This window comes from Myotis daubentonii, chromosome 5 (genome assembly GCF_963259705.1).
Source record: "Myotis daubentonii chromosome 5, mMyoDau2.1, whole genome shotgun sequence".
In the NCBI taxonomy this organism is placed as follows: domain Eukaryota; kingdom Metazoa; phylum Chordata; class Mammalia; order Chiroptera; family Vespertilionidae; genus Myotis; species Myotis daubentonii.
In genome coordinates, this window is record NC_081844.1 from 3050161 (window position 1) to 3076287 (window position 26127).

Sequence of the window (26127 nt, forward strand, 5' to 3'; positions counted from 1 at the left end):
AACCATGACCTCCTGGTTCATGGGTTGACACTCAACCACTGGCCACACCAGCCGGGCAACTTTTTAATATATTAGTGAAATAATGTTTAACCAAAAAGGTAACCCATAATCAAGGAAGGTAAGATTCAGAATTAACAGTTACCATCAACAAAGAAGTACACTAAGTGCTTTTTAAAATTCTAAATGGAAACATACCGTTTCCCTCTATGTATTGTTGATACTTTTTATCTATTTTTCTAAACATACCTAACTTAAGCCCAGGAACTGTGTGTGTTCACATACACTTTGGCATCAGACAGCTTGGCGCTATCTGTATCTACATTGTGCGTGATGTGAACTTGGCAGGTTCGTTACTTCTGCTTTTCGATCCCAGATGGAGCTGTACTTGTGCTCATCTCGAGATGGAAGTGAGTTAGGACACATGGTGCCCATCACCAGCCTTTAGGTCTTACATTTCAGTAGAAGCTCATTCTCCTGCACACTCACTTTAGATGCTTGACAAGTTTCAAAGGTAACACGCATCTCCATTGCCAGGAGATATCACACTAACTTGATTTAGTTAAACATAAAAATGAGTTTACTCTTACTTTAATGCGTGTTTTGTTTTTAACACAGAGTGTCTTAAATGTTTCATACAGTGCAGTTTGTGTGCGTAGTGAGCAGTTAGAAAATGATGTGCTTCCTGACTGGACGACTGGTTTCCCCTACAGCTAAGTCAGGACCCAGTGACGCCCGCGAGAAGATGAAGGGCCTCTCCAGGGAGTGTGCCCTGAAGGCGCTGGAGCAGAGGCGCCTCCTGTGCTCGCAGAAGAGGGACGCGGGTCGGCACCGAGGTGAGCCAAGGGCGGGCAGTGCACGTTGGAAAGGGGCCCTAAAGCCTTATCGGAACACTACATTTTATAGCTTGAATACAGTTTAACCATCCTATCCTACATAATAAAAGGGTAATATGCAAATTGACCGAAAGGCAGAATGACTGGTCTCTATGACACACACTGACCACCAGGGGGCAGACACTCAATGCAGGAGCTGCCCCCTGGTGGTCACTGTGCTCCCACAAGGGGAGTGCTGCTCAGCCAGAGGCTAGGTTCACAGCTGGCGAGCGCAGCGGCGGTGGCAGGAGCCTCTCCTGTCTCTGCGGCAATATTAAGGATGTCCGACTGATCGGACATCCCCTGAGGGCTCCCAGATTGTGAGAGGGTGCAGGCTGGGCTGAGGGACCGCTTCCCCACCCCTTGAGTGCACGAATTTCGTGCACCGGGCCTCTAGTTTTAAATATATGTATCTGTTTCTATGTCATGTATCTTAATATGATTTCTCTAATACACCTGTTGAACCTGTAGATGTAAATTTTCCTCATTCTTGTTTAATTCTAGTCTGGAATACTTTGCTGTTTTAGCTTTTAATTCAAAATTAAATGAATAAAAGTTAATTTCTTTAAAATTTTTTTAAATATATTTTTATTGATTTCAGAGAGGAATAGGGAGAGGGAAGGAGGGAGGGAGAGGGAAACATCAATGATGAGAGAAAAGCATTGATTGGTTGCCTCCTACACCCTCCCTACAGGGGATTGAGCCCACAACCCAGGCATGACCCGTGACCTCCTGGTGATGAGCCACACTGGCTGGGAAATTTATTTAATTTTTAATTAAAATTGATTGCAGCCCACTCGTGGTGCACTCAGTGAGGAGGATTATAGAAAAAGTGACAGGAGCTCGCTTTCCTGGCGCCCTGACCGCCCCTCGGTCCCCATCCTTGTTCCGTCCACCAGGAGCCTCAGCACTTTCCCTGTCACAGCCAGGTGTAACTGAGACACGGCCTGTAGAAAGGGTGAGAGATTGGCCTTTGTGTGCCCGTGTGCACAGCCAGGTGTAACTGAGACACGGCCTGTAGAAAGGGTGAGAGATTGGCCTTTGTGTGCCCGTGTGCACAGCCAGGTGTAACTGAGACACGGCCTGTAGACAGGGTGAGAGATTGGCCTTTGTGTGCCCGTGTGCACAGCCAGGTGTAACAGACACGGCCTGTAGACAGGGTGAGAGATTGGCCTTTGTGTGCCCGTGTGCACAGCCAGGTGTAACAGACACGGCCTGTAGAAAGGGTGAGAGATTGGCCTTTGTGTGCCCGTGTGCACAGCCAGGTGTAACTGAGACACGGCCTGTAGACAGGGTGAGAGATTGGCCTTTGTGTGCCCGTGTGCACAGCCAGGTGTAACTGAGACACGGCCTGTAGAAAGGGTGAGAGATTGGCCTTTGTGTGCCCGTGTGCACAGCCAGGTGTAACAGACGCGGCCTGTAGAAAGGGTGAGAGATTGGCCTTTGTGTGCCCGTGTGCACAGCCAGATGTAACAGACGCGGCCTGTAGAAAGGGTGAGAGATTGGCCTTTGTGTGCCCGTGTGCACAGCCAGGTGTAACAGACGCGGCCTGTAGACAGGGTGAGGGATTGGCCTTTGTGTGCCCGTGTGCACAGCCAGGTGTAACAGACGCGGCCTGTAGAAAGGGTGAGAGATTGGCCTTTGTGTGCCCGTGTGCACAGCCAGGTGTAACTGACGCGGCCTGTAGACAGGGTGAGGGATTGGCCTTTGTGTGCCCGTGTGCACAGCCAGGTGTAACAGACGCGGCCTGTAGAAAGGGTGAGGGATTGGCCTTTGTGTGCCCGTGTGCACAGCCAGGTGTAACAGACGCGGCCTGTAGAAAGGGTGAGGGATTGGCCTTTGTGTGCCCGTGTGCACAGCCACAGCAGGATCCTTGCCAGGAATCGCTGGGTCAGGGGGTCTGTTTTGGACTTGGTCGCTGTGGCTCAGTTGCCCTCCTAATGGGGGACCCGTCCACGGTCCCACCACAGCAACTGGGCGTCTGCCCTCCCCCTCCGCAGCGATTGATCTCACAGACTTTCGACACTCTGCTAGCATGAGAGGTAGAACATGTTTTTATGATTTTCATGAAACATAAATGAGGTGGAATACTGTTTTTTAAAAAACTAATTATCTTGTGATCTCTTTAGAGTTATTTTAAAGTCAGGATGTAGCCGTTTAATTTACAAACGCCTCAGTTAGCACAGGACTCGAGCCCTGGGTGGTGGAATCGCCGCTTACTCCTGCTTAGACATCTTCTCCAAGTGGCTGTGGCTGAGGCGGCCCTGAGAGTGGTCGTGTGTCTCCTTATTTGTTTTAAAGATGTGCTGGATGAGGACCTTCCACGCGTCAAGTCCAGATCACCGCCTGCCCCAAACGGCTTCCGACAATACGGCAGTCGCCCCGCGTCCCCCGGTCAGGGGCGGGGGCCGTGTGGCCAGGACCCACCCACCCAGAGCCGGGCGTCTGCGCAGGTCCCGCGTGCGGGGAGGCCCCAGGCTCCTGGTCTGGGGGTGCAGGGCGACAGCGGCCCTGGGTACGAGACAGACAGCAGCCTGGACTCTCGGGGTAAAGGCAGCAGCCGCCACAGCAGGAGCGGGAGCCGAGGCTGGAAGCCCATGAGAGAGACCCTGAATGTCGACAGTGTCCTCAGCGAGAGTGAGAAACGGCAGCACAGTCCACGGCACAGGCCGAGCGCCAGTCACACGCCCAGATGCAGGGACCAGAGCCCCAGCAGCTGGCCCCAGGGGCCGCCGAAGCAGAAGTGCTTGATGACCATCTACGAGGATGAAGCGAGGCCGGAGCTGGGCAGCAGGCGTTCCCCCGACGGCCCGGGGAAAGGCCTCACCGAGACGGGCCTCCCTGGTGACACCCGGCAGGGGCAGAGGACTGAGTCCGGCAGTGAGAGCAGCGACCACGTCAGCAGCGGCTCCGCCAGCCTGGACTCGCCGGGTGTGGACGGTGCCGGGACCGCGGAGCCCCCCAGGTAGTGCAGTCATGGGAGGGAGCGCCCTCCCCAGGGGCCTCCTTAATCATTTGAAGTGATTTTCAAAGCCCAGGGTCTGCTCAGTGTGATGGAAGGAGCTTGAGCTCAAAGGAACGACACCTGGGACACTGCGGGGCGTTCGATGTTTCGGTTCTTATTTTCAGTGGTTACTTCCAGATTCCAAAACACACAGCTGTGCAGGAGACGGAAATTATAGAAATACGTTCTCATGGCCGCGTTGAAAGCTGTTGAAAGGTGCTACAGGTGTAAAGCGCAGCCCTGAGTGGGTTGCTGCGCGGCCATGAAGCTGGTTGTTTAATTCTTGCATCTAGTTCATGCCTGTTCTCCCGCCTCTGGCATTTGTACCTCGGACACGGGGCTATTTTATGCTCACAGCCCCGCCCGTGGAGACAGTTTCCTTCAGCAGATGTGGAAGAGTGCAGCCACCCCACTGGGCTTGTGCTCAGCGATTCTGAGCGTCTGGGGTCGCTGTCCTGGTCCATTGCACTCGGGAACCCGGGAACCCTGCCCCCAGCCTGCTCAGCGGCTGGCTTCCTGGGTCAGCCTGTCGACTTTATGCTTTTAGTCCATCCAGAACATTGTGCTTTGATATTAGATGGTGCTTCACCACCTCCATTACTAAAACGCCAGATGTGCAGAAATCAGCTGCTTGTGTTCCATTAACAGCCGGGGAACTTCTTGTCAGGCAGGGGATTTCAGCTCCTGGGGAGGAGTGGCTTAGGGTGGTAGAGAGGTCGTACTTATTGGGCAAATGAACTTCACTTCCTCGCCTCAGTCTGCTGTAAGCTGCGGGTGATGAGTGCTGTGGGTGCCCTGGTGAGAGGCAAGTGGAATCGTGTGCGTTAACACCTAGAACAGCACGTGGCATTTGCAATCGCTTAACGAGTGTTGTTTTCTTTTTCCGTCTCAGAGTAAACTGAAATGGTAATTCATGGTAGCTGACGTGTCCCGTGTGTGCCTTGTTCTGTTTTTTAGAGACCAGAGTAAGACAAGCAACCAAAATACAGAACGTGTGAACTGTGCCTCCCAGCAGAGTGAAAACCACCTGGAAGGTAACTTTTCATTTAAATAGATTGTAATTGTGCTCATCAGAGTGATGAAGCTAAAGCGGTCCTGTCAGGAGAAGTGATGAGCGATGAGGGGGAGGTGAGCGGAGCCCGTGCTGGGAGCCTTTGCAGGGACGCAAGGGAGTGTCACTCAGGGCGGCTCCGTCCTCGGCTGGACAGCGGTGAGGACCTCAGGTCCCAGGGTCATAGCGCTGTTTCTTGTTCATGTCCGTGTACAGGACGGTCAGCCTGCTGACTGACCCAGGTGATCACGGGCCCAGCAACGGGACCCCGTCGGCACTGATGCTTCTCTGACCACGGCTGTATGGAGGTGTCAGGCACCAGGCACACCACACTCCTCTCACTGGCCAGGCAGGCCTCTGCCACAGGCCTGATTGCAGAGAGGAAGGGCCATGTCACATGCACAACACCCGGTGTCCACCACAGGGTCAAGGGCAAAGAAACTGTCAGCAGCTGCGGGGCAAGCTCAGTCGGAAACAGTGGGCACTGGTGCGGTCTCTCAGTGCCCGAGGCGCAGGTCGCTCGGGTGCCTGTGGCGTGGTCGCTCCGGTGGCCTCTCAGGTGCCTGTGGCGCAGTCGCTCGGGTGCCTGTGGCGCGGTCGCTCCGGTGGCCTCTCAGGTGCCTGTGGTGCAGGTCGCTCGGGTGCCTGTGGCGTGGTCGCTCCGGTGGCCTCTCAGGTGCCTATGGCGCAGTCGCTCGGGTGCCTGTGGCGCGGTCGCTCCGGTGGCCTCTCAGGCGCCTGTGGTGCAGGTCGCTCGGGTGCCTGTGGCGTGGTCGCTCCGGTGGCCTCTCAGGTGCCTATGGCGCAGTCGCTCGGGTGCCTGTGGCGCGGTCGCTCCGGTGCCTGTGGTGCGGGTCACTCCGGTGCATTGCCGGCAGCCAGTAGAAGCCCAGAAGCCAAGGGTGTTGGGGAGAGGGGGGATGTACAGAACTTGCAGTGCTGTCGAGGAGCCCGTGTGTCTGGGAGGCTCGGGGGAACCATGAGCAACTACTATTGAGATTGCAGGGACCAACAGTAGAAATGGTAAAATTCAGAGGATTAGAAGGAATTTAATTTTTCAAAATAAACAGTAGCCATAAAAAACAAACTTTAAATTTGTTTTCAGTGTTTATCCTCCTGAAGGCCTGTGGAGACCATTGTTCAGGTGGCAGACTTGAATATGGCTAAGCGCTAACTTATTTTGTTCCCATCAAAGGGTGTAATATCAGAAGGAAACACTGATATTGAGGAAACAGCCTTCCTTTCCCATGTAAATGTCCCGCCTGTTTAACAGATCTGATCACGTCTGGTAAGCGAGCATTACAGGAAGCAGCGAAGGGCTGGCCAGAGGCCGTGGCCGAGGTGGGGACCTTGAACAATGACCCCAGTTCAGGGTCTTGACAGAACGGTGCTGGCCTCCCGAGAGCATATCGCACAGGCCGTGGGGCCTGCGGTCAGGAGTGTGCTGCCATGAGAGCGTGAGAGTGGGCACTGGTTTCCCATTGAACACGGGAGAGTGGGCATGTAGCCCACTTAGAACAATGTTTTTAAATATATTTTTATTGATTTCAGAGAGGAAAGGAGAGGGAGAGAGAGAAAGAGAAATGTCAATGGTGAGAGAGAATCATTGATTGGCTGCCTCCTGCATGCCCCCTACTGGGGATCGAGCCCACAACCCAGGGATGTGCCCTTGACTGGAATTGAACCCGGGACCCTTCAGCCCACAGGCCAACGCTCTCTCCACTGAGCCACACCAGCCAGGGCTGAAACAATTCTTATGGTGGTAAAATACGCATGACCTTGGCCATTCTAATAACCACTTTTAAGTGACAGCTCAGTGGCATAAAGTCCACTCACATTGTTATGCAGCCCACACCTCCCCCATCTCCACTCTCATCTTCTCACACTGAAGCTCTGCCCCCATCCCTCCCTCCCTGCTCCTCCACCCGCCCCCGTCCCCCCAACCCCCCCGCCGCAGCCACCTTGCTTTCTGTCTCTGAACTGGACTAGTCTAGGCACCTCAGAGAAGAGGGATCGAACTGACTGTTTGGTGACTGGCTTATTTCACTTCACATAATGTCTTCAGGTGCCTGTGTCGGAATTCCCCTCCTTTTCAAGGCGGGAGAGTTTCCATTGTGTGACCTGATGCGTTTGTGTATCCACCTGTCTGCTGTCGGACATTCGGGCCCCTCCACCTGTGGCCGTCGGGAGCAGCACTCCTGTGAGCCCGGGGGACAGGGACCTGAGAGTGCACCCGGTGTGGCTGCTGGGTCCTGAGGGACCATCCCAGCAGCTGCACATTCCACAGCCCTGCAGTGCACGGGGTGCCCGCTCTCCACCCCTCCCAGCACCCGTATCGTCTGGGCTCCTTGATGGTTGCCATCCTAATGGGTGTGTGAGCCTCTACATAAATTGCATCTGTTAAAATTATTTCTTGCCCAGCGGCGTGGCCTATGAACCGAGAGGTCACAGCGCAATTCCCAGAGCATATGCCTGTGCTGAGGGCTCAATCCCCAGGAGGGGCTGCAGGAAGCAACCGATGGATGCTGTTCTCTCTCATTGATGCTTCTATTTCTCTCTCCTTCTGCTTTCCCCTCTTTAAAATCAATAAAATACACTCACTCATCTCCTGCTGGGCACGTGGACTGTGTCCAGATCTTAGCTATGGTGAATTGTGCTGCTATGAACATGTGGGTGCACACATTCTTTCTGATTGGTGTTTCGGGTTTCTTAGGATATATTCCTAGAAGTGAGATCACTGGGGTCAAATGGCAGTTCCATATTTAATTTTTTTAGGAAACTCCAGACTGTTTTCCATAGTGAGTGGCTGCACCAGTCTGCATTCCCACCAGCAGTGCACGAGTGTTCCTTTTTCTCCACATCCTCTCCAGCACTTGTCATTTGTAGATTTGTTGATGTAGCCATTCTGACAGGTGTGAGGTGATACCTCATTGTGAGGTGACAGCCCAAGTGCCCATCAGTAGGTGAGTGGATAAAAAAGCTGTGGTACATTTATACTCTGGAATACTATGAAGCTGTAAAACAGAAGGAACTCTTACCCTTTGCAACAGCATGGAGGGACCTGGAGAGTATAAGCTAAGCGAAATAAGCCAGTCAGAGAAAGACAAGTGTCACATGATCTCACTCATACATAAAATCTAATGAACAGAATAAACTGATGAATAAAATAAATCCAGAGACATAGAAGCATGAACAGACTGTGGCGGAAGCTCAGGGAAGGTGGAGGAGGGAGGGTGGTAGGGAAGTGATCACTAAAGTGCTTGTATGCATATGTGCATAAGCCATGGACACTGCCAATAGGCGGGCGAAGGCCTGGGGCGGGGGCAGGCTAGAAGGGGTCAATGGGAGGGGGGAGGGACATATGTAATACTTTCAACAATAAAGATTTAAAACTAAATATATAAAAAAAGACTGAGATGGATTTACAGTGTCATCCAGAATAAAGCATGACTGAAGTGTAGACACCCTCAATTTTAAAAACGTCTGATTTCGTGCACATCAGAGCCCCCGTGGTTCTTACTGGCTTTGCCTGGCTCACGCCCCAGCCTGTGTCTTGCCCCTGGCCCAGGCCCCGGGAAGGGGTTTATGAGGCAGTTAGGGATGTAGGCCTAGATCTCAGGAAAGATGATGTATTTGGACTCGTCAGCACGTACGGGAGCTGAATGGCATGGGTGTGAGCTGTCGCACTCGAGAACTGGAGACGAAGCAAGAGATAGAAAAAGAGAGGAAGGATCTGTTTTCTTCATCAGTTTATTCTGTTCATTCAATTCATTCCACATATGAGTGGGGTTTGCTGGGTGAGAAAGATGAGCCAGGACTGAGAGAAGGACCCACGTTGGGAAAGTGTGAGGAGTAGCTGGGAAGGCTGAGGAAACACAGCAGGGGCTCATCCCAGGGACCCCAGGGAGCTTCCTGAGGGCTTGGGGTCACAGAGTGAGCAGCGTCAGGGTTAGATGTCCACTTCTCAGTGGTCCTCAGTGATGCAGGAGAGCCATCAGGCTGGAGGGCGTGAGACATGAAGCAGGATCCGAGTGAGGCGTTGGGAAGTAGGCTGTGTTCTTGGTGCCTCACTCGTGTGTCAGACCACAGGGGGAATGTTCACTGGAGGGAATCTGGGGAAGGGCACAGGGATTTCTAGTACTAGGCTTAATCTTCCAACTTTTCTGAACTTCCTGAAGTGATCTATATATATAAAAGCCCAAGCAACCGTTCAACCGTTCCACTGGTAGCTATGACGTGCACCGACCACCAGGGGGCAGACGCTCTGACTGGTAGGTTAGCTTGCTGCTGGAGCCTGGTCAATTGGGACTGGGCGAGACAGACCGGACATACCCTGGAGCCCTCCCGCGGTCCCTCCCCAGCCCCGATCATGCACTGGTGGGGTCCCTCGGCCTGGCCTGCGCCCTCTTGCAATCCGGGACCCCTCGGGGGATATCGGAGAGCCGGTTTCAGCCCAATATCCACAGGCCAGGCCAAGGATCCCACGTGCACTGGGCCTCTAGGTTTCAAATAAAAAGGTTTCCCAGTAGAATTAAAAGTAACAGGGACGTGGCTTTACCACATCTGTCCAGCCTTGGCTGGGATTAGCCCAGCAGCACCTGGAGGAGGAAAATGAAGGCCAGGACTCAGCTTGGCATTGTGTCAGGAGTCAGGAATAAGGATGCCCTAGGAGGAGGGTGTGTGAGAGCAGGGCGGGGCAGGACAGCCAGCTTGGTGACTGGAGGGAGAGCTGGAGGGAACCAGGAGAGGCAGGCCTGGGCGGGAGATGGGGGTGGGGCCTCCGTCCCTGGGCTGTGCTCAGTGGGGTGTGGAAGGAGTTCACACCCAGTGCTGTCTTCCTCCAGGAGCCGAGGGTGTCTTCTGAAATCCTGTATGTTCAGATATTGCAGACGACACACAACAAGTCTCAAAGGGATTATTAGGTTTTTCAGAAAACTTGTGCCACCAGCTTTGGAGTCAGCAATCCTTGGCCCAGTCTCAGTTGAGGCTAGAAGTCAGCCTTAGTTCAAGCTGAGAATCTGGATCCTGGGAATGACAAATTAGCCTGTGCTCAAAATACCCGTTAGTTCCCTGAATTTCTTACTGCAAAAAAGTGTTGAGTGAAATAGACTACCCTGAATAGTGTTAAGTCATAGAATCAGTAAATGAAAACAATTTTATTAGAAGTTTGTGCATGTGCCTGTTTACTCTCTCTAAGGTTTCCTCCCCCAAACTGCAGAGTGTATTCATTTAAAACAGTCTATAATAAAAAAGCATAATATGCTAATTAGACCAGACGGCCGATCGTCCTTCAGAAGTGGCAGCTGGCAGTGGCAGCAGCAGCAGCAGCAGCAGGGTGATGGGGGCGGCACCTTCCCCTGATCGGCCTAGTTGCCTCTCCTGAGGGCTCCTGGACGGTGAGGGGGCAGGCTGAATGAGGGGATACCCCCCCCCCGACCCACCAGTGCACAAATTTCCGTGCACCGGGCCCTAGTAACATTAGAAAGTGTATCTAGAGAAGAGGGCCTTTGCCAGTTGACTTGTTCCTGTGACGCACATTGATGTTCTGAGTGTCCGGCTGCAGAGGGCAGTGACTGGCACACAGCACCACCAAACGGTGATGTCGTTTTAAAACCGGAAGCGTTCGGTATTGAGTTTGTCACAAAATAGCATGATTTGCTTTTTGTTTAAATTGTAATTCCAGTGAGGAAAGTCTCCGACTCCTGCCTTTTTATTTTGTGTCCTCCCAACATTTAGTTACTTGGGAGCGTTGTTAAAGTAGCCACTCATCCCTGCGGGTGAATTTAGCCAGAAATAGTCACCCAGTGGAAGTAATGTGGGTTTCCTAAAGCATTCAGATCTTATTGGCACGTCTGATCATTGCAGGCCGGCTCATTGCGTATGTGACTGCCCTTGAACGTTTAGGCTTTGTAACGCAGTGTTTCTCTTCATTCTGACAGAGAGAGGGCAGCTTGGTTTTATGGCGACTTAACGTCTGTTTCAAACCGAGGCTATCTTTTCAGATGAAGTATATATTAACTTCTTGACTGTGGGCTTTGGGTTTTTTGGTGTACAGTATCAAAATGAGCATTATTAATTAAAGCTTTCTGCCCTGACATTGTGGCATCATTTGTGCCAAGTGTTAAAATCGGTCTGTTTTAGATTTGCAAAGAACCTGGAGCCAAAATTCCCGTAAAGACACATGGATGTCTATGTCAGCAGGAGAGAAAAATAGCGCATCTATTTTTAAGGCAGTGGAATTCTGAAGTCAGACCACTTGGTTGAATGCTTGCCATAGTGACTGAAATTCCACACACTCACAGAGCCTCTGCTGCCCCCTGCTGCCGGGGTGTGGACACTTGAACAAAAGGCAAGAGTTCTTGAAGATTTATTGTTTTCTTGTGTGTGTGTGTCTATTAGACTTGAAATTATGAGTAAGTTAAAAAGTAAAATAAATATTCTGAAGTTAAAATCAAAATGGGTAGAAAATTATGTAATTTTAAGTTACAAATGTTTTAGGCTTTAAAGATTGAAAAATTAGCCAGGTTCTTTCTGACACTTTTTTTAACCATAAAGTAACGGCGGGGGGGGGGGGGGGGGGGGGAGAAGCGGGGAGCTTAGTTTTTGAGCCCCAGGCAGTGTGCCCCGCTTCCGTGCCACTAAGACTGGGGGGGCCTCCACTGCCTTTTATTTAGGCGGCACTGGAGTGGCGCTCAGGTGGAGACCGTCTCAGAGTCCACTTCCCTGGCCCGGACCCGGGAGGGGAGCACGGTGCACAGGGTGGGGCTGACCTAAGGAAGGAAAACAGAGTTTCCCGTGTCGCTGCGTGTTCATCTGTAGATTTCCAGGGGCATGTTTTCTGTGTGCTGGGTACTGAGATGGCCTCTGGGGAAACGGTCACAGATAAAGGGCTGACTGGTCTCGTGGAAGTGAGCCTCAGTCTTTAGCAAGTGAACGCCAGCCCTGCGGCCCCTCCTTCCCTAAGGGAAGGTTGTACTGGGAGGTGTCCTTACCTGTGAGCAGCATCGCATTTGGGTGTTGAATTCCCATGTATATTATACAGTTCTTTCTTGGGAGTTGCTTCAAGGTTTAACCTTCAGAACCTGATCAAAGTCAAATACAGATTTTTTGGTAGGGTAATATTTAGATGTTTCGATCAACTACGATTCCACTTGAATTCTGAGGGACAGGGTAGTTTTTAAAAATATACCCTGATGGTCAACTTAGGGATAAAAGGGCATCTATGATAGAGTTCCATGTTATTGTTTAAAAAATAAGTTCTGTTTTAATAACTTTGCTTCATTTTCTTTGACCTTTTATTTGGTGTGCATGAGAACGAGAGGAAATTGAGATAACAGAACATGATGAAAAGGTCACCTAAAATAAGGAGAACACAAGCACTTACTAGAACTGTACAGAGTGTGGGCAGTTAATTGAAAATGCGAGCTGGTGCCATGTAATTGGTTCTCTTCTGGGCATCAGCCCATGAAAGTGCATCTGGGACTCGATGTTCAAACCGGGGCCGCTTCGCCAGACGGAGACGCTGCGGGTGACCTTGTACTTAGGCACATGCGCACGAGGGCTCGGGGCGCCGGGAGCCAGGTGTGGCTGCTGCCACCTGCCAGCTGGCGCATTGCCGGGCACCTGCCTCTGGGGATGGGAAGGGGAGTGTCTCACAGCACAGCTGAGACGGAGGTTTTAGGAAGCAGCTATTTTTTTAATCAAGAGCAGTGGTTCAAACCTTTATCCCCATATCATTATATCATTAAAAAACATTGAGGACCTCAAGACCTTTGTTTGTATAGTTATATCTATCCATATTGGCTGTACTAGGCATTAAACCAAACATTTTAAATATTTTAAATAACCAAACTCACGCATGGTTTTGTAACATCCATGCATCTTTATTTGGGAAATACTGGTTAGCTAAATTATGTAAGTCTTCCAGTCCTTGATCCTTTTTTTTTTTTTAAGGAAGAGTTCATTTTTAATTCTTTTAATATATATGTTTTATTGTTGATAGTATTATAGATGTCTCCCACCCCACCCCCCTTGTTCCCCCTCCTCCCAGGCCTTACCCCCCGCCGCCCCAGTTCTTCCCACCCTGTGGCCTGGCACATGGCTTTGCACATAAGTATACAAGTTCTTTGGTTTATCTCTTCTTGTCCCCCCAGCCCCACACCAAGGTATGTTCGCCTGTTTCATGCCTCCCTGCTTCGGGTCTTATTTTGATACTATCTTTATATATCTTTTTTTAAACCCTATTTGTTAATATCCCCAGACTTTAGCAGAAAGTCTATAATAATTGGGAAGCTAAAAAACTCACAGAGGTAGGTAGTAAGTTTTTCGAAAGTCTTACTTTGATCTAAAAGCTTGAATTCCATCACTGGCAATAAACAGTCGGTTTTCTTGAAGTCACGTGTTCACTTCTTTAATGTTCAAGAAAATTTCTGCCAAATAACCAAGTCTGATACCCACACTTGCCATCTTTTCCAGTAAAAATGGTGTTCAGTTGTAAGAGTAAATAATTATTATCCACTTCTTACAATCCACGTGGGCGGTTAGGGTTAGGGTTCATCAGTGGCAGTGGGCGGTTAGGGTTAGGGTTAGGGTTTGTCAATGGCAGTGGGTTAGGGTTAGGGTTCGTCAGTGGCAGTGGGGGTTTAGGGTTAGGGCTAGTCAGTGGCAGTGGGCGGTTAGGGTTCGTCAGTGGCAGTGGGTGGTTAGGGTTAGGGCTAGTCAGTGGCAGTGGGGGGTTAGGGTTAGGGTTCGTCAGTGGCAGTGGGGGGTTAGGGTTAGGGTTCGTCAGTGGCAGTGGGGGGTTAGGGTTAGGGCTAGTCAGTGGCAGTGGGCGGTTAGGGTTAGGGTTCGTCAGTGGCAGTGGGCGGTTAGGGTTAGGGCTAGTCAGTGGCAGTGGGCGGTTAGGGTTAGGGTTCGTCAGTGGCAGTGGGCGGTTAGGGTTAGGGCTAGTCAGTGGCAGTGGGCGGTTAGGGTTAGGGCTAGTCAGTGGCAGTGGGCGGTTAGGGTTCATCAGTGGCAGTGGGCGGTTAGGGTTCGTCAGTGGCAGTGGGTGGTTAGGGTTAGGGTTCGTCAGTGGCAGTGGGCGGTTAGGGTTAGGGTTCGTCAGTGGCAGTGGGCGGTTAGGGTTAGGGCTAGTCAGTGGCAGTGGGCGGTTAGGGTTAGGGTTCGTCAGTGGCAGTGGGCGGTTAGGGTTAGGGCTAGTCAGTGGCAGTGGGTGGTTAGGGTTAGGGTTCGTCAGTGGCAGTGGGTGGTTAGGGTTAGGGTTCGTCAGTGGCAGTGGGCGGTTAGGGTTAGGGTTCGTCAGTGGCAGTGGGCGGTTAGGGTTAGGGCTAGTCAGTGGCAGTGGGCGGTTAGGGTTAGGGTTCGTCAGTGGCAGTGGGCGGTTAGGGTTAGGGCTAGTCAGTGGCAGTGGGCGGTTAGGGTTAGGGCTAGTCAGTGGCAGTGGGTGGTTAGGGTTAGGGTTCGTCAGTGGCAGTGGGGGGTTAGGGTTAGGGCTAGTCAGTGGCAGTGGGGGGTTAGGGTTAGGGCTAGTCAGTGGCAGTGGGGGGTTAGGGTTAGGGCTAGTCAGTGGCAGTGGGTGGTTAGGGTTAGGGTTCGTCAGTGGCAGTGGGGGGTTAGGGTTAGGGTTCGTCAGTGGCAGTGGGGGGTTAGGGTTAGGGTTCGTCAGTGGCAGTGGGGGGTTAGGGTTAGGGTTCGTCAGTGGCAGTGGGGGGTTAGGGTTAGGGTTCGTCAGTGGCAGTGGGGGGTTAGGGTTAGGGTTCGTCAGTGGCAGTGGGGGGTTAGGGTTAGGGTTCGTCAGTGGCAGTGGGGGCGTGTAATGTGGTGCATGCTGTGACCCAGTGGTGCTCTTACTTCTGTGAGGAAGGGAATCAAGCCTGTGGTCTCGTTACTGAGGAAGCGCCATTGTCAGGGCTGAGGGGCTGGCTCGGTCACCACCCGGTCAGCCGTGACTCTAGGCTCCAACCGAGCCTTCTGTCCTCAAACGAGGGTCCCGTGCCTCCTTAGCGGTGGGACTCGTACACCCGGGACACAAGCACCTGGGACTTATACCCCTGGGACGCAGGCCCTGGGACTCATACACCCGGGACACAGGCACCTAGGACACAGGCACCTGGGACTCATACACCCGGGACACAGGCACCCGGGACTCATACACCCGGGACACAGGCACCCGGGACTCATACACCCGGGACACAGGCCCTGGGACTCATACACCTGCGACACAGGCACCCGGGACACAGGCACCTGGGACTCATACACCCGGGACACAGGCACCCGGGACACAGGCACCTGGGACACAGGCACCTGGGACTCATACACCCGGGACACAGGCACCCGGGACTCATACACCTGCGACACAGGCACCCAGGACACAGGCACCTGGGACTCATACACCCGGGACACAGGCACCCGGGACACAGGCACCTGGGACACAGGCACCTGGGACTCATACACCCGGGACACAGGCACCCGGGACACAGGCACCCAGGACACAGGCACCTGGGACTCATACACCCGGGACACAGGCACCCGGGACACAGGCACCTGGGACTCATACACCCGGGACACAGGCACCCGGGACACAGGCACCTGGGACACAGGCACCTGGGACTCATACACCCGGGACACAGGCACCCGGGACACAGGCACCTGGGACACAGGCACCTGGGACTCATACACCCGGGACACAGGCACCCAGGACACAGGCACCTGGGACGCAGGCCCTGGTCCAGCCCAACCCATGGGAAGAGCATTTTTCTGGCATTGCTGACACTTTCAGGTGACAGATTGAGGGAAGAGCCACTCATTCTGTAGAAAGGGCCAGAAAAGAGGTGCTGTTTGAGCTGAGTCGAGGAATTCGTTTTGTTTGTTAACTGGAAGATTTTAAATACTCCCGCTTTTCTCCCTCCTCAGGCTGCAGAAAAGAATTCAAGAACTTGGAAGTAGGCTGTAAGTCTCATGACCCAGAATCACATCCACAAATAAAAAACCCTGTGATAAAAAGGTAAGGAGGGACAGTTGGGAATATTAATGTCTTTTTCGTAAGTGGGTGTATTAGAGGAACGTTTCACTTACAGACAGGCACAGTGCCCGTTACTACCCGCAGCCGTGGCCTGCGGCATGCTGGTGCCCGTCTTATTGGAGGCAGTTAGAAGGATGTAGACCTAAGGAGAGAGGGCCACGGGCACAACACAATTGCTTCAGTCCTCGTAGATCCTTACAAAGTAGATGGTATTTTCCAAAAGAGAAAATTCAGGACTTAAATGAAGTAATTTGTCCAAAGTAGTGGAGCTGAGACCTGACCATAGCTCTTGTCTACCTAGCAAAGCCTCAGCTCTCCATCCTGCTGTAATGCCCATGATAAAAATGACCAGGTGAGCAAAACTGTTTGCAATGTGCTACCTTTTCTCTTCACCTTAGAGGTTAATCACTACCTAAATAGACGTAATCTTGGTTAGCTAGATTATTTTAAATTAGTCTCCTATCCTTATGTGTCAGGATTAGAGTACCTCCATTACTGTAAACTCTGCAGTGTTGGTTGGGAAGTGTCTTAGGGGATTGAAGTGTTTGCTGGGAATATCTTCCTTAAGTCTGAAATTCACAGCTTTTGAAATCACACTTCTAACGCTTAGAAACTCGGCCGGTGTTTCTGGTGAGCATTCCCGTCTGGTTGAGAGTCAGAGTGTAAGACGTTAATGCTTCAGATCCTTCTGCTTCTGTTATGTCACAAAAGTCGCCGAACGTGCTGCTGTGAGGGGAGGTGACCGGACAGTCCCCCGCGCCACCTGCTCACACGTGGGACTGCAGCTTCGCTTTGCTTTTCTACTCCAGGTCCCGTGGACGCGACCCCAGCGGGAAGCTGCTCCCTGCGCCGGGGCCACACGTCCTCCGGGGCCTCCCAGCTGGTGAGCTCACCCTGTCGGGGGAGCAGAAGCCTGAACAGGCCAGCGAGTGCCAGTTTCCCGCGCGGCCAGATGGAGGCAGCTCGGAGGGGGCAGGTGGGCTCTCTCACACCGATGCCAGTCCTGCTTCTGGAATGAGAACAAACAGCGATGACTTTGCACCAGCCTCGGTGTGGCCCGCGCCCAGGAGAGCTGCGGGGCCCCCGCCCGCCCCTGCCCCCCTCGCCCGGCAGTGCACGGCCATGGACCCGTGTTCCCCGGAGACCTCCCCACCCAGGGGGCGCGGGGCTCCGTCCCCTCGCAGAGCCGACGGTGGTCAGGTGCCAAAACTCATTTGCCAGAATCCACCACCCCCTTTGCCACCAAAAAGGTATGCTGTGACCGGGGTGCCACAGCCAGGGAAAAACGGGCCTGCACCCGCGGCCAGGCTCCCAGAGGCGCCCAGCACTCGCTCGGCCGGTCCTTCGCCGCTCAGCACGGGGCCAGCAGAACCGGGCTCGGCAGTGAGCGCCCCTTCCCGGGACGAAAGGCTCAAGCAGACGGTCCACGTGAGAGAGCGCGTGGGCGCCGCCCGGAACCCCCCGGCTAGCTCAGCCAGCGGTGCCCAGGCGGGCCTGGGGGCAGGTGTGGCTCCCTCGTGCCAACCAGCAGACTGGAGTCCGGCCTGTCCCGGGGAGCCCGTCTGCCTCACCACCTACTTCTCCGTCGACAGCTGCATGACCGACACGTACAGGCTCAAGTACCACCAGCGGCCCAAGCTCTGCCTCCCCGAGCGCTCTGGCTGCGGGAGCGAGAACCCGGCCCCTCCGGGCGCAGGAGGCCTGGGACCTGCATCGCCGGACAGCCTCGGGGCAAGCTGCCCTCCTGAGCAAAGACACAAACCCAGTGTCCACTGTGATAGATGAGCCAGGACCCCGCCGCTCACGCTCAGAGGCCATCACAGCAGGAGGGAGATCGACGACCGAGCCTAGTGAGCAGGGAAATGAGAACCCTGGTGTTTGTCATTCGTCACTTTAGCTTTCTCTGTGTCCTTTTACCTCGAGACAATCAACTCACTGGATATTTTAGAAATCCCGTTGAGTAGTCTTGGCTTGCCTCGAAAAATAGGGGCGTGCAGAAAGGCACTAATGGTATGCTGCGGTTGAATAAAAACGGATCTGTCCCTTTATTTTGTGGTTGGTAGAACCCCGAGTGTGAGAGTCCCCAGAACCCTGTGCTAGCTGAAACGTGCCAGGGGATGTGTGGCAGTAGGCAAAGCCAGCTGGGCTTTCTGAACAGGCACTTTCTCGTGAGGCCAAAGGCCACTTGGCCAGCCCGTGGGTTCCGACTTCTTAGACAATACCAACCATGAAATTGATAGCATTTGGGGGAAAAGCCTTAATGATAAAGACATTTTTAAAATAAATGTTTTATTGATTTCAGAGAGGAAGAGAGAGGTAAATAGAAATACAAACATCATGATGAGAGAGAATCATTGATCAGCTGCCTCCTGCACGCCCCACACTGGGGTTCGAGCCCGCAACCCAGGCCTATGCCCTGACTGGGAATCGAACCATGACCTCCTGGTTCATAGGTCGGTGCTCAACCACTGAGCCACACTGCTGGGCAATAAAGAAAATTATAAATTCAATACTCAAGGTCAAAACAGGAGAAACTTATTTTGCTCCTAGAACTTGCATATTCAGAATGCCTAGTTAACATCAGTTTGGCCTTTGACTGTTGTATCAATAAACAATACTTCAGCCAGGTAAGCTAAAAATAATAAAATACTTAGCTTTAGTATATTTATTTATCTTGTTACTTTTTTAAACGTTTGTATGAAATGTGAACGGCCTTTATTTTGGTTTGGTCGCTGTGGGCTGCTAGTGACCAGTGTTGGAAGGTGACTAGTGCCTCCTGGGAACCTCAGTGGCCGCCTGGCTTCTCCCTGCTGTCATCTCTTCCGTCTGTAGGTTGGCAACCTGTTTTGTTGACTTTCTGATTCTTGTATCTGAAAATCCTTCTGGGACTTTATTAGTTGTCATTCTGTACTAACTGAGGAACCTAATGGTGGCTCAGCTGAGTTTCACATTGTCCACTCCCGAGAATGAAGAACGACACGCTGAAAGCTTTTCTTGCCTTTGCCAGTGGGTAAAGTTTATAGGTAGAACTTGATCATTTATGAACTGATTACTAAATTTAATACTTTGACCAATTCCATAAATTAAAATATTCCAAAATGTAAATGGTTAAAAATACTTCTAGACAAATAGAAAGTAATTGCTTACAAAAATCTAACTTTACCCAGTTACCAAATCTTAGAGTTGTCTTCCACCAAGAAGGCTTTTTAATAGCCTTTTCTAACTACGATAGTGATTATTACCTTCTCTTCATTTAGAAATACTTGAATATCAACTAAATTACATTTTATCTTTTAAGAAAGCTTATTTTTAACATGACTTTGAGTATGGAGCATTTGTAAATATTGTAAACTTTGAAATGTCAGTGTATATAAACATTGCTTTTATAACATTGTAACATACTAGAAAATGGACTTCATGTATTTTTAATAGCTTTCACAAACCTTTTGTGTAGGTTTTTATTCTGGTCAAGATGTTCAGTTGAGATGTATTATTTGAAATAGCTAAACTGATTTCTGATATTTAACAGCCATCTCAGATTTGAATTTACACTCACAGTTGAGTTCAGACAACTAGGAATGTCCCCTTGGACTCCTGTTAGAGTGCTGTCGGCCAAAACATCCCGAATCATGTAACAGCTTGAACAGGCTGGAAATGACCGTTCGTCTTCATGTGAGCCAACACTCCAAATACAGTTTGAGTGCTTATTTAGTAACTAATAATCCACATCTAAAATTTTTATTTTTAGGGTGCCTATTTATTTTTATAGGTGTTTTCTGCTTATAAACTGATAATTTTGAAATAATGGAACCAATTGTAATGTTCAAAATACTTGTCTTCCAAATGTTCTATTTTCATGTGAAATGAGTTTTTCCAGTTCAATTTTTTTTTTTTTTTTAGATAAACTGATCTTTAAGTTGATATGGTTGGACCTTTCTTTGCATTCATGAACTGTGGCTTCTTCTCCCCCCACATGGATTATATACTTTATGTGAAATATGTCAATTTAAAGTTCAGGGGGACTTGGAATGTCACTGACCATCAAGTGTTACCACAGGAGGCTCCTGAGGGAAACGGCAGTGAAGCCTGAGCAGCCCCACAGGAGCGGGCGGACTCGGTGAGGGGCCAGGCAGCCCTCGAGGCCTGTGGACACGGGTCTGGAGCTCACCCCTCCTCAGCTCCGCCAGGGCCGGGGAAGCAGGCGTGTGCCAGGGAAATGTGGATGTGGACACTTGAGATATCATACAATTTTTACATGTCAGGAAATAATCCATTCTCTCCCGCCGCTTTCTCAGCTCACGGGCTATAGGGGCAGTGAGTGGGCCAGCTGTGGGCCACTGGCCAGTTCCATGACCCTTGTCCTGGAGCATTATTCACATTGGATGCCCTACTGACCCGCAACACCCTGTGGGCTCCGAGTGAGTCCGTGCAGTGAGGGGTGGGAACGGGCAGCACTTCACATCCTAACACTTTCAGGCTGACAGCCTTCCGCACGGCTGCTAATCAGCCAGTTCATTTCAAATGGTTGTGAAAACAGCCGTTTTACTTCCAGGCTTGTGAAATTTACCAGATTAAAGCCATAGCGCTGTTATTCTTTTGGTGTCTTTGTTCTCGCCATAGCAAGTGTGCCAACGTCCTTGGTGTCCCATTTACCAGGGGGGAGGCTTAGAAGCCGTCAGTGTGGGCACATGAGCCGTCACTGCTTCAGGCCGCAGCTCAGTGGTAGTGCCATTTCTTACTCAGCACCTGGAGGACAGGTTCCGCCTCACCTGCCACCACTTCCGGGTGCCATTCACCGCCAGGCCCCACACTGAGCCTCCGTGTCACCCGTGCAGAAATGCTCAGGGTGCCATCACAGCCAGGCCCAGCTCTGAGCCTCCGTGTCACCCGTGCAGAAATGCTCAGGGTGCCATCACAGCCAGGCCCAGCTCTGAGCCTCCGTGTCACCCGTGCAGAAATGCTCAGAATGTGCCATCGCTGTGTGTGGGCTGATTGAGGCTCGGCAAGGTAGTGTGCAGTGCAAGCCTGTGCGTGACTCAGCAGTGAGTAAGCTACGTGAGAACTGTCATCCTGTCACAACCTAAAGTGCACATCAGACCAAGTTAGCTGCACAATAAACATTTATTGGGCAAAATTACCAGCCAGCAGTACAGAAACAGTTCATATAATGTTTGGATACGGAAGGAAATCCCCGTTCTGTGTTTCTCTAGATCAGTGATGGCAAACTTTTTGAGCTCGGTGTGTCAGCATTTTGAAAAACCCTAACTTAACTCTGGTGCTGTGTCACATATAGAAATTTTTTTGATATTTGCAACCATAGTAAAACAAAGATTATTTTTGATATTTATTTTATATATTTAAGTGCCATTTAACAAAGAAAAATCAACAAAAAAAAAATGAGTTCATAGGTTCGCCATCACTGCTCTAGATGCTCCCACCTTTGCCCGAAAGGTTTTCTTCAGAGAGATCAAGGGTACCCTGGAGGCATCATTGTTAACCTTGTAGTTGACAGATAAAGTCCTCCCAAATCAGTCCCAGATTCCACTGTAACCCAAGTGCCGTTCTGAAAGGCAGAGGACGCAGAGTTCACCAGATCCATGCCCTGATTTGAAAGAAGGGGCGTCTCCCCAAAATACGAAGGCGATTCACATCCGTCCGATGTCCCCAATTTCGACAAGAGGCTGTTCTGAACATTGTATGTAAAGGAGTGCCTGTCCTGTACGTCTGAAGGGCGTATTGTAGCTACTGAGTGCGGCCCTGCTCGTCAGATGCCAGCTGCGCACTCCTACAACGTAAATTCTTGTTTATTCAGAGAAAAACCAAGGGGCTGAGCCCCATGAAGGAAGTGATTTCCGTTTTGTTCACCGCTGTACCCGGCCCATACAAGTGCTCAAATATTCGTTGGGTGAATAAATATGCTGATTTTGCTGAATAGTTAAGTTACAGTAATTATAAAAACAAATGTGTTTTGGCCACAACCATTCTTAATGTAACCACAATAATAAATAATAGGATTGAAACACGCTGTCCTCCTTTAGGGAGTTCAGGAGCTTAAAAGGAAGAGGGGGAGCACTGGGCAGGAGGAGCTGCCCCCTAGCTTTCCACTACTGGATATTACTACTTTCTCTAAGGTCATGTCAACCTGGCAGCCAAACAGAGGCCCACCGCATCTAGAACTTAAGCTGGACTCTTATAGCCAATAACTTGTAGACCTGCACTCTCTGTGTAGCTTTTAATTCCTTTTCTAAAATTCTCCCCTTGCTTTCTAGGAATTTAATTGTACATACTTCACCTTAATAATTCACCATATATAACATTACATCATACTAAACGCTGGTCAACCCTTGAAACGTTAAGGGAAAGTCATTGCTGTCGTTCTTAATGGGTACACTAAACCTCTATGTACAAATATTTTAATTCAGCTCCTGTAAAGCCATCAGCTATTTGAAGACAGTTTTTAAACATGAATCAAAGAGTCCAGTTTTAAGGACTTAGCTATGAATGGGTGAGGTTGCTGCCCATTTAACCCAGTCCCCCAAAGAGTAAGGAATGTGGAAAGGAGAGAAGGGCCCTTAAGAGTCTGAAGTTCTTCTGTTGCACAATCCTGTCTTTGCTCAAGAAGCTGCAAGTCGTGTTCAGAATTCAGTCCAGGAGTCAACTTCTGGATGTAGATACCAGGCAATCCATCTGTAAAAACCAAGCATCCGTCAACAGCGTTCCCTTTCTCTTCCCACAGTATTTTGTGCCCACTTCTGAAACTGTCTTGGGAACTTGCCTATTCCAGATGAATGACATTGACAAGAGCAGAAAATAGCCCGAACCATTGATCAAAGGCTTTTGTTTCTACCCAGAGCTGAAAATTCAGGTCATTAAAAAAAAAACAAAAAAAAACTATACTTGAGATACATCTCTACCCAAAAGGGGGAGGTGCAGAAGAGAGGAAACGCTCCCTGTACAAACGGCCCCACAGAGGATCTTACACCCAAGTCTCCTGTCCTCCCACTCGCCCTTGTCCCTGCCCACCTGCCAGAGCCCAGAAACCGGAGACAGAGGGGCCTGGCTATGAGCTTAGGCTCAAATCTTTGCCAGAACTCGGGCAACTGCCATCAAGAGCGCTCACTCGCCAGCGTGAGGGCCGAGGGCCGTGAACTCACAGTGCATAGAGAACTCCGAAGTCCAGGAGCCTTGGGTCCCTTCTCCCATAGGTGGATCCCTTCTCCCATAGGTGGGTCCCTTCTCCCATAGGTGGGTCCCTTCTCCCATAGGCGGATCCCTTCTCCCATAGGCGGGTCCCTTCTCCCATAGGCGGGTCCCTTCTCCCATAGGCGGGTCCCTTCTCCCATAGGCGGATCCCTTCTCCCATAGGCGGGTCCCTTCTCCCATAGGTGGGTCCCTTCTCCCATAGGTGGATCCCTTCTCCCATAGAGGTGGGTCCCTTCTCCCATAGGTGGGTCCCTTCTCCCATAGGTGGGTCCCTTCTCCCATAGGTGGGTCCCTTCTCCCATAGGTGGATCCCTTCTCCCATATAGGTGGGTCCCTTCTCCCATAGGTGGATCCCTTCTCCCATAGGTAGGTCCCTTCTCCCATAGGCGGGTCCCTTCTCCCATAGGCGGTTCCCTTCTCCCATAGGCGGATCCCTTCTCCCATAGGCGGATCCCTTCTCCCATATAGGTGGATCCCTTCTCCCATAGGTGGATCCCTTCTCCCATAGGTAGGTCCCTTCTCCCATAGGCGGGTCCCTTCTCCCATAGGTGGGTCCCTTCTCCCATAGGTGGGTCCCTTCTCCCATAAGCGGGTCCCTTCTCCCATAGGTGGATCCCTTCTCCATTAGGTGGGTCCCTTCTCCCATAGGTGAATCCCTTCTCCCATATAGGTGGATCCCTTCTCCCATAGGTGGATCCCTTCTCCCATAGGTAGGTCCCTTCTCCCATAGGCGGGTCCCTTCTCCCATAGGTGGGTCCCTTCTCCCATATAGGTGAATCCCTTCTCCCATAGGCGGGTCCCTTCTCCCATAGGTGGATCCCTTCTCCCATAGGTAGGTCCCTTCTCCCATAGGCGGGTCCCTTCTCCCATAGGTGAATCCCTTCTCCCATATAGGTGGATCCCTTCTCCCATAGGTGGATCCTTCCCATAGGTGGATCCTTTCTCTCATATAGGTGGATCCCTTCTTCCATAGGCGCGGCCTCCGCTCCCTGCTCCTCCACTCCACCTACCCTCCCCCCGCCCCCACCCCGTGTCAGCCCAGCGTCCCTCTCCTCCCCTGCTCTGCCCTGCCCTCCCCTCTCCTTCCCCTTCCTTCCCTCCCCGCTGCCTGGACTGTCTTCCGAGGGCGCGGTTGGGAAAATGGACTTGCAGGCGGAACCCACCGAGCTCTGGGAACTGCCCACGGGTGTGCGGGATGGGGTTGTGTGCAGAGGGGTCCGGCGGGTCCCGGGTGGAAAGCTGACATTGATGAAATGGCAGCTCTGGGGCCCGAGACCCCGGCGCGGCGGGCTCCGGGTCCGGCTGCCGAGCAGTTCGGGGCCTGGGGGCCACGCAGACACGCCGCCTGCAGGGGAAGCTCGGCCCTCCCGCCACTGCACGCGCAGGACTGGCCGCTCGGGTCCCCGCGCGAATGCCTCGAGCTCGGAGGAGCGAAGTCACCCCCGGCCTTCGGGGCGAGGAGCGCGCACCCCGCGGCTTCCTGGCAGAACATCCCACAGACACGCGGCCCAGACGCCCGCACCCCTTTCCCCGCGCTCACCACGGCCACAGGTACACGACCAGGAACAGCACCAGATCCACCAGCACGAACAGCCAGAGGTCCAGCCAGTACGAGTGCCTGGGCAGCCGCTCCGCCGCCGCCGGGGGCCGCCCCTGGTGGTTCTGCTGCGGCGCCGCCGCGTCGCCCGGCCCTCGCCGCTCGCGGGGCCCGTTCCGGCCGCCTCCCGCCGCCGCGCGACCCTCCATGGCACCTCCACCCGCAGCCGGAACCCGCCTTCCGCGCTTCCGCTTTCCCAGGCCAGTCCAGGGACCCAGGCCGCAGCCTACGCATGCGCGGCGCCCCGCCCCGGAAGTGGGCCCGCCCCCACGCTCAGGCCCCGCCCACGGCCGGCTGCGTCCGTGACCGCCGACAGGCAGCGCGCAGGGCCGGGCGGCCGCCGCCCACCAGCCGCACCTGCGGGCCCGCCCCTCCGCCTGTGGCCTCCAGGCGGGAAGCAGGCCATTCCTGTTTCCCTGGAAGAAGTGCCCCGACCGGATCGGAAGTAGCTGTCAGGGCCCGTTCCCAGCGGCGACGGGCCCACCGGCGTTCCCCTGGGATCCTGGTGCAGCGGCGGAGGGCGGGTGCGCTCCGGGCCTTCCCGCGGGCCGCGCTGGCTTGTCGTGTGGTTTACGAGTGAGTTGCGAATCCTAATGGCCGGCGCGAGCCCCTCGGGGGCAGAGGACGGAGGGGCACGCACCCCGCGGCGTGAACTGGAGAGGGACCCGGGTTTGCGCTGGACTGAGCAGGATGGAGCGCACCCGGGAAGGGAGCGACTGCCCACTGCAGGCAGCAACCCCTCCGCCGCCCCTCTTGCCCTGTTTGGGTCTCAGGACTATGGGGACAGGGGACAGGTCCACAGCGGAGCATGTGCGTTTACTCATCTCTCAGGTCCCGGGACCCTCAGGAGAGGACCACGCCCCCGAAAGGGGCCAGAGCAGAAAGCTCTACCAGCGGTTCTCAACCTGTGGGTCGTGACCCCTTTGGCGGTCGAAAGACCCTTTCTCAGGGGTCGCCTCAGACCATCCTGCATATCAGATATTTACATGACGATTCATCACAGCAGCAACATGACAGTTATGAAGTAGCAACGAACATAATTTTAAGGTTGGGTCACAACATGAGGAACTGTATTTAAAGGGCCAGAAGGTTGAGAACCTCTGCGTCTACACCAAACACGGGGAGTGAACCCAGGGCCTTGGGCGCTGGTGGTAGATGGTGGGAGGAGAGAAGGGTTTGCCTGAACAGATGTCTCGTGGCCATTCCTCGTCCCTTGTTCCCCCCGGCCAGGGAGGCCCCTCATGAAGGCCAGGGAGCCCTCAGTGCACCTGCGACTTCTCAGGAGCGCTGAGGCCCAAGCGGTTTCCTAGGACAGCTCATCTGGCGTGTTCACGTGGCGCTACTTTCAGGCAGGGGAGCCCAGGTTGTAATTTGGCT

At 52.5% G+C, this 26127-nt stretch overlaps 1 protein-coding gene and 1 long non-coding RNA gene across 8 annotated transcripts in view; one reads left to right on the top strand and one right to left on the bottom strand.

Moving 5' to 3' along the window:
* Positions 1-19871, top strand: part of USP53 (ubiquitin specific peptidase 53) — a 53554-nt gene extending 33683 nt beyond the window's left edge. For 4 of the 7 annotated variants that reach the window (XM_059695573.1, XM_059695572.1, XM_059695579.1 and 1 more), the window contains 7 exons: positions 711-833; positions 2873-2914; positions 3174-3837; positions 4834-4910; positions 15842-15932; positions 16252-16302; positions 16760-19871. In XM_059695573.1, coding sequence (XP_059551556.1) covers positions 711-833; positions 2873-2914; positions 3174-3837; positions 4834-4910; positions 15842-15932; positions 16252-16302; positions 16760-17735 — 2024 coding nt within the window. In that variant the 3' untranslated portion in view covers positions 17736-19871. The remainder of the gene's footprint in view (positions 1-710; positions 834-2872; positions 2915-3173; positions 3838-4833; positions 4911-15841; positions 15933-16251; positions 16303-16759) is intronic. The other 3 variants (XM_059695576.1, XM_059695574.1, XM_059695577.1) reach the window with 3 other exon arrangements.
* A 1181-nt stretch (positions 19872-21052) lies between these two features.
* Positions 21053-24834, bottom strand: LOC132234565 (uncharacterized). The gene is made up of 2 exons (XR_009452900.1): positions 24694-24834; positions 21053-22637 (listed from the first exon to the last, which is right to left on the bottom strand). It is a non-coding gene; the product is annotated as an uncharacterized LOC132234565 (long non-coding RNA).
* Positions 24835-26127: the final 1293 nt, after the last annotated feature.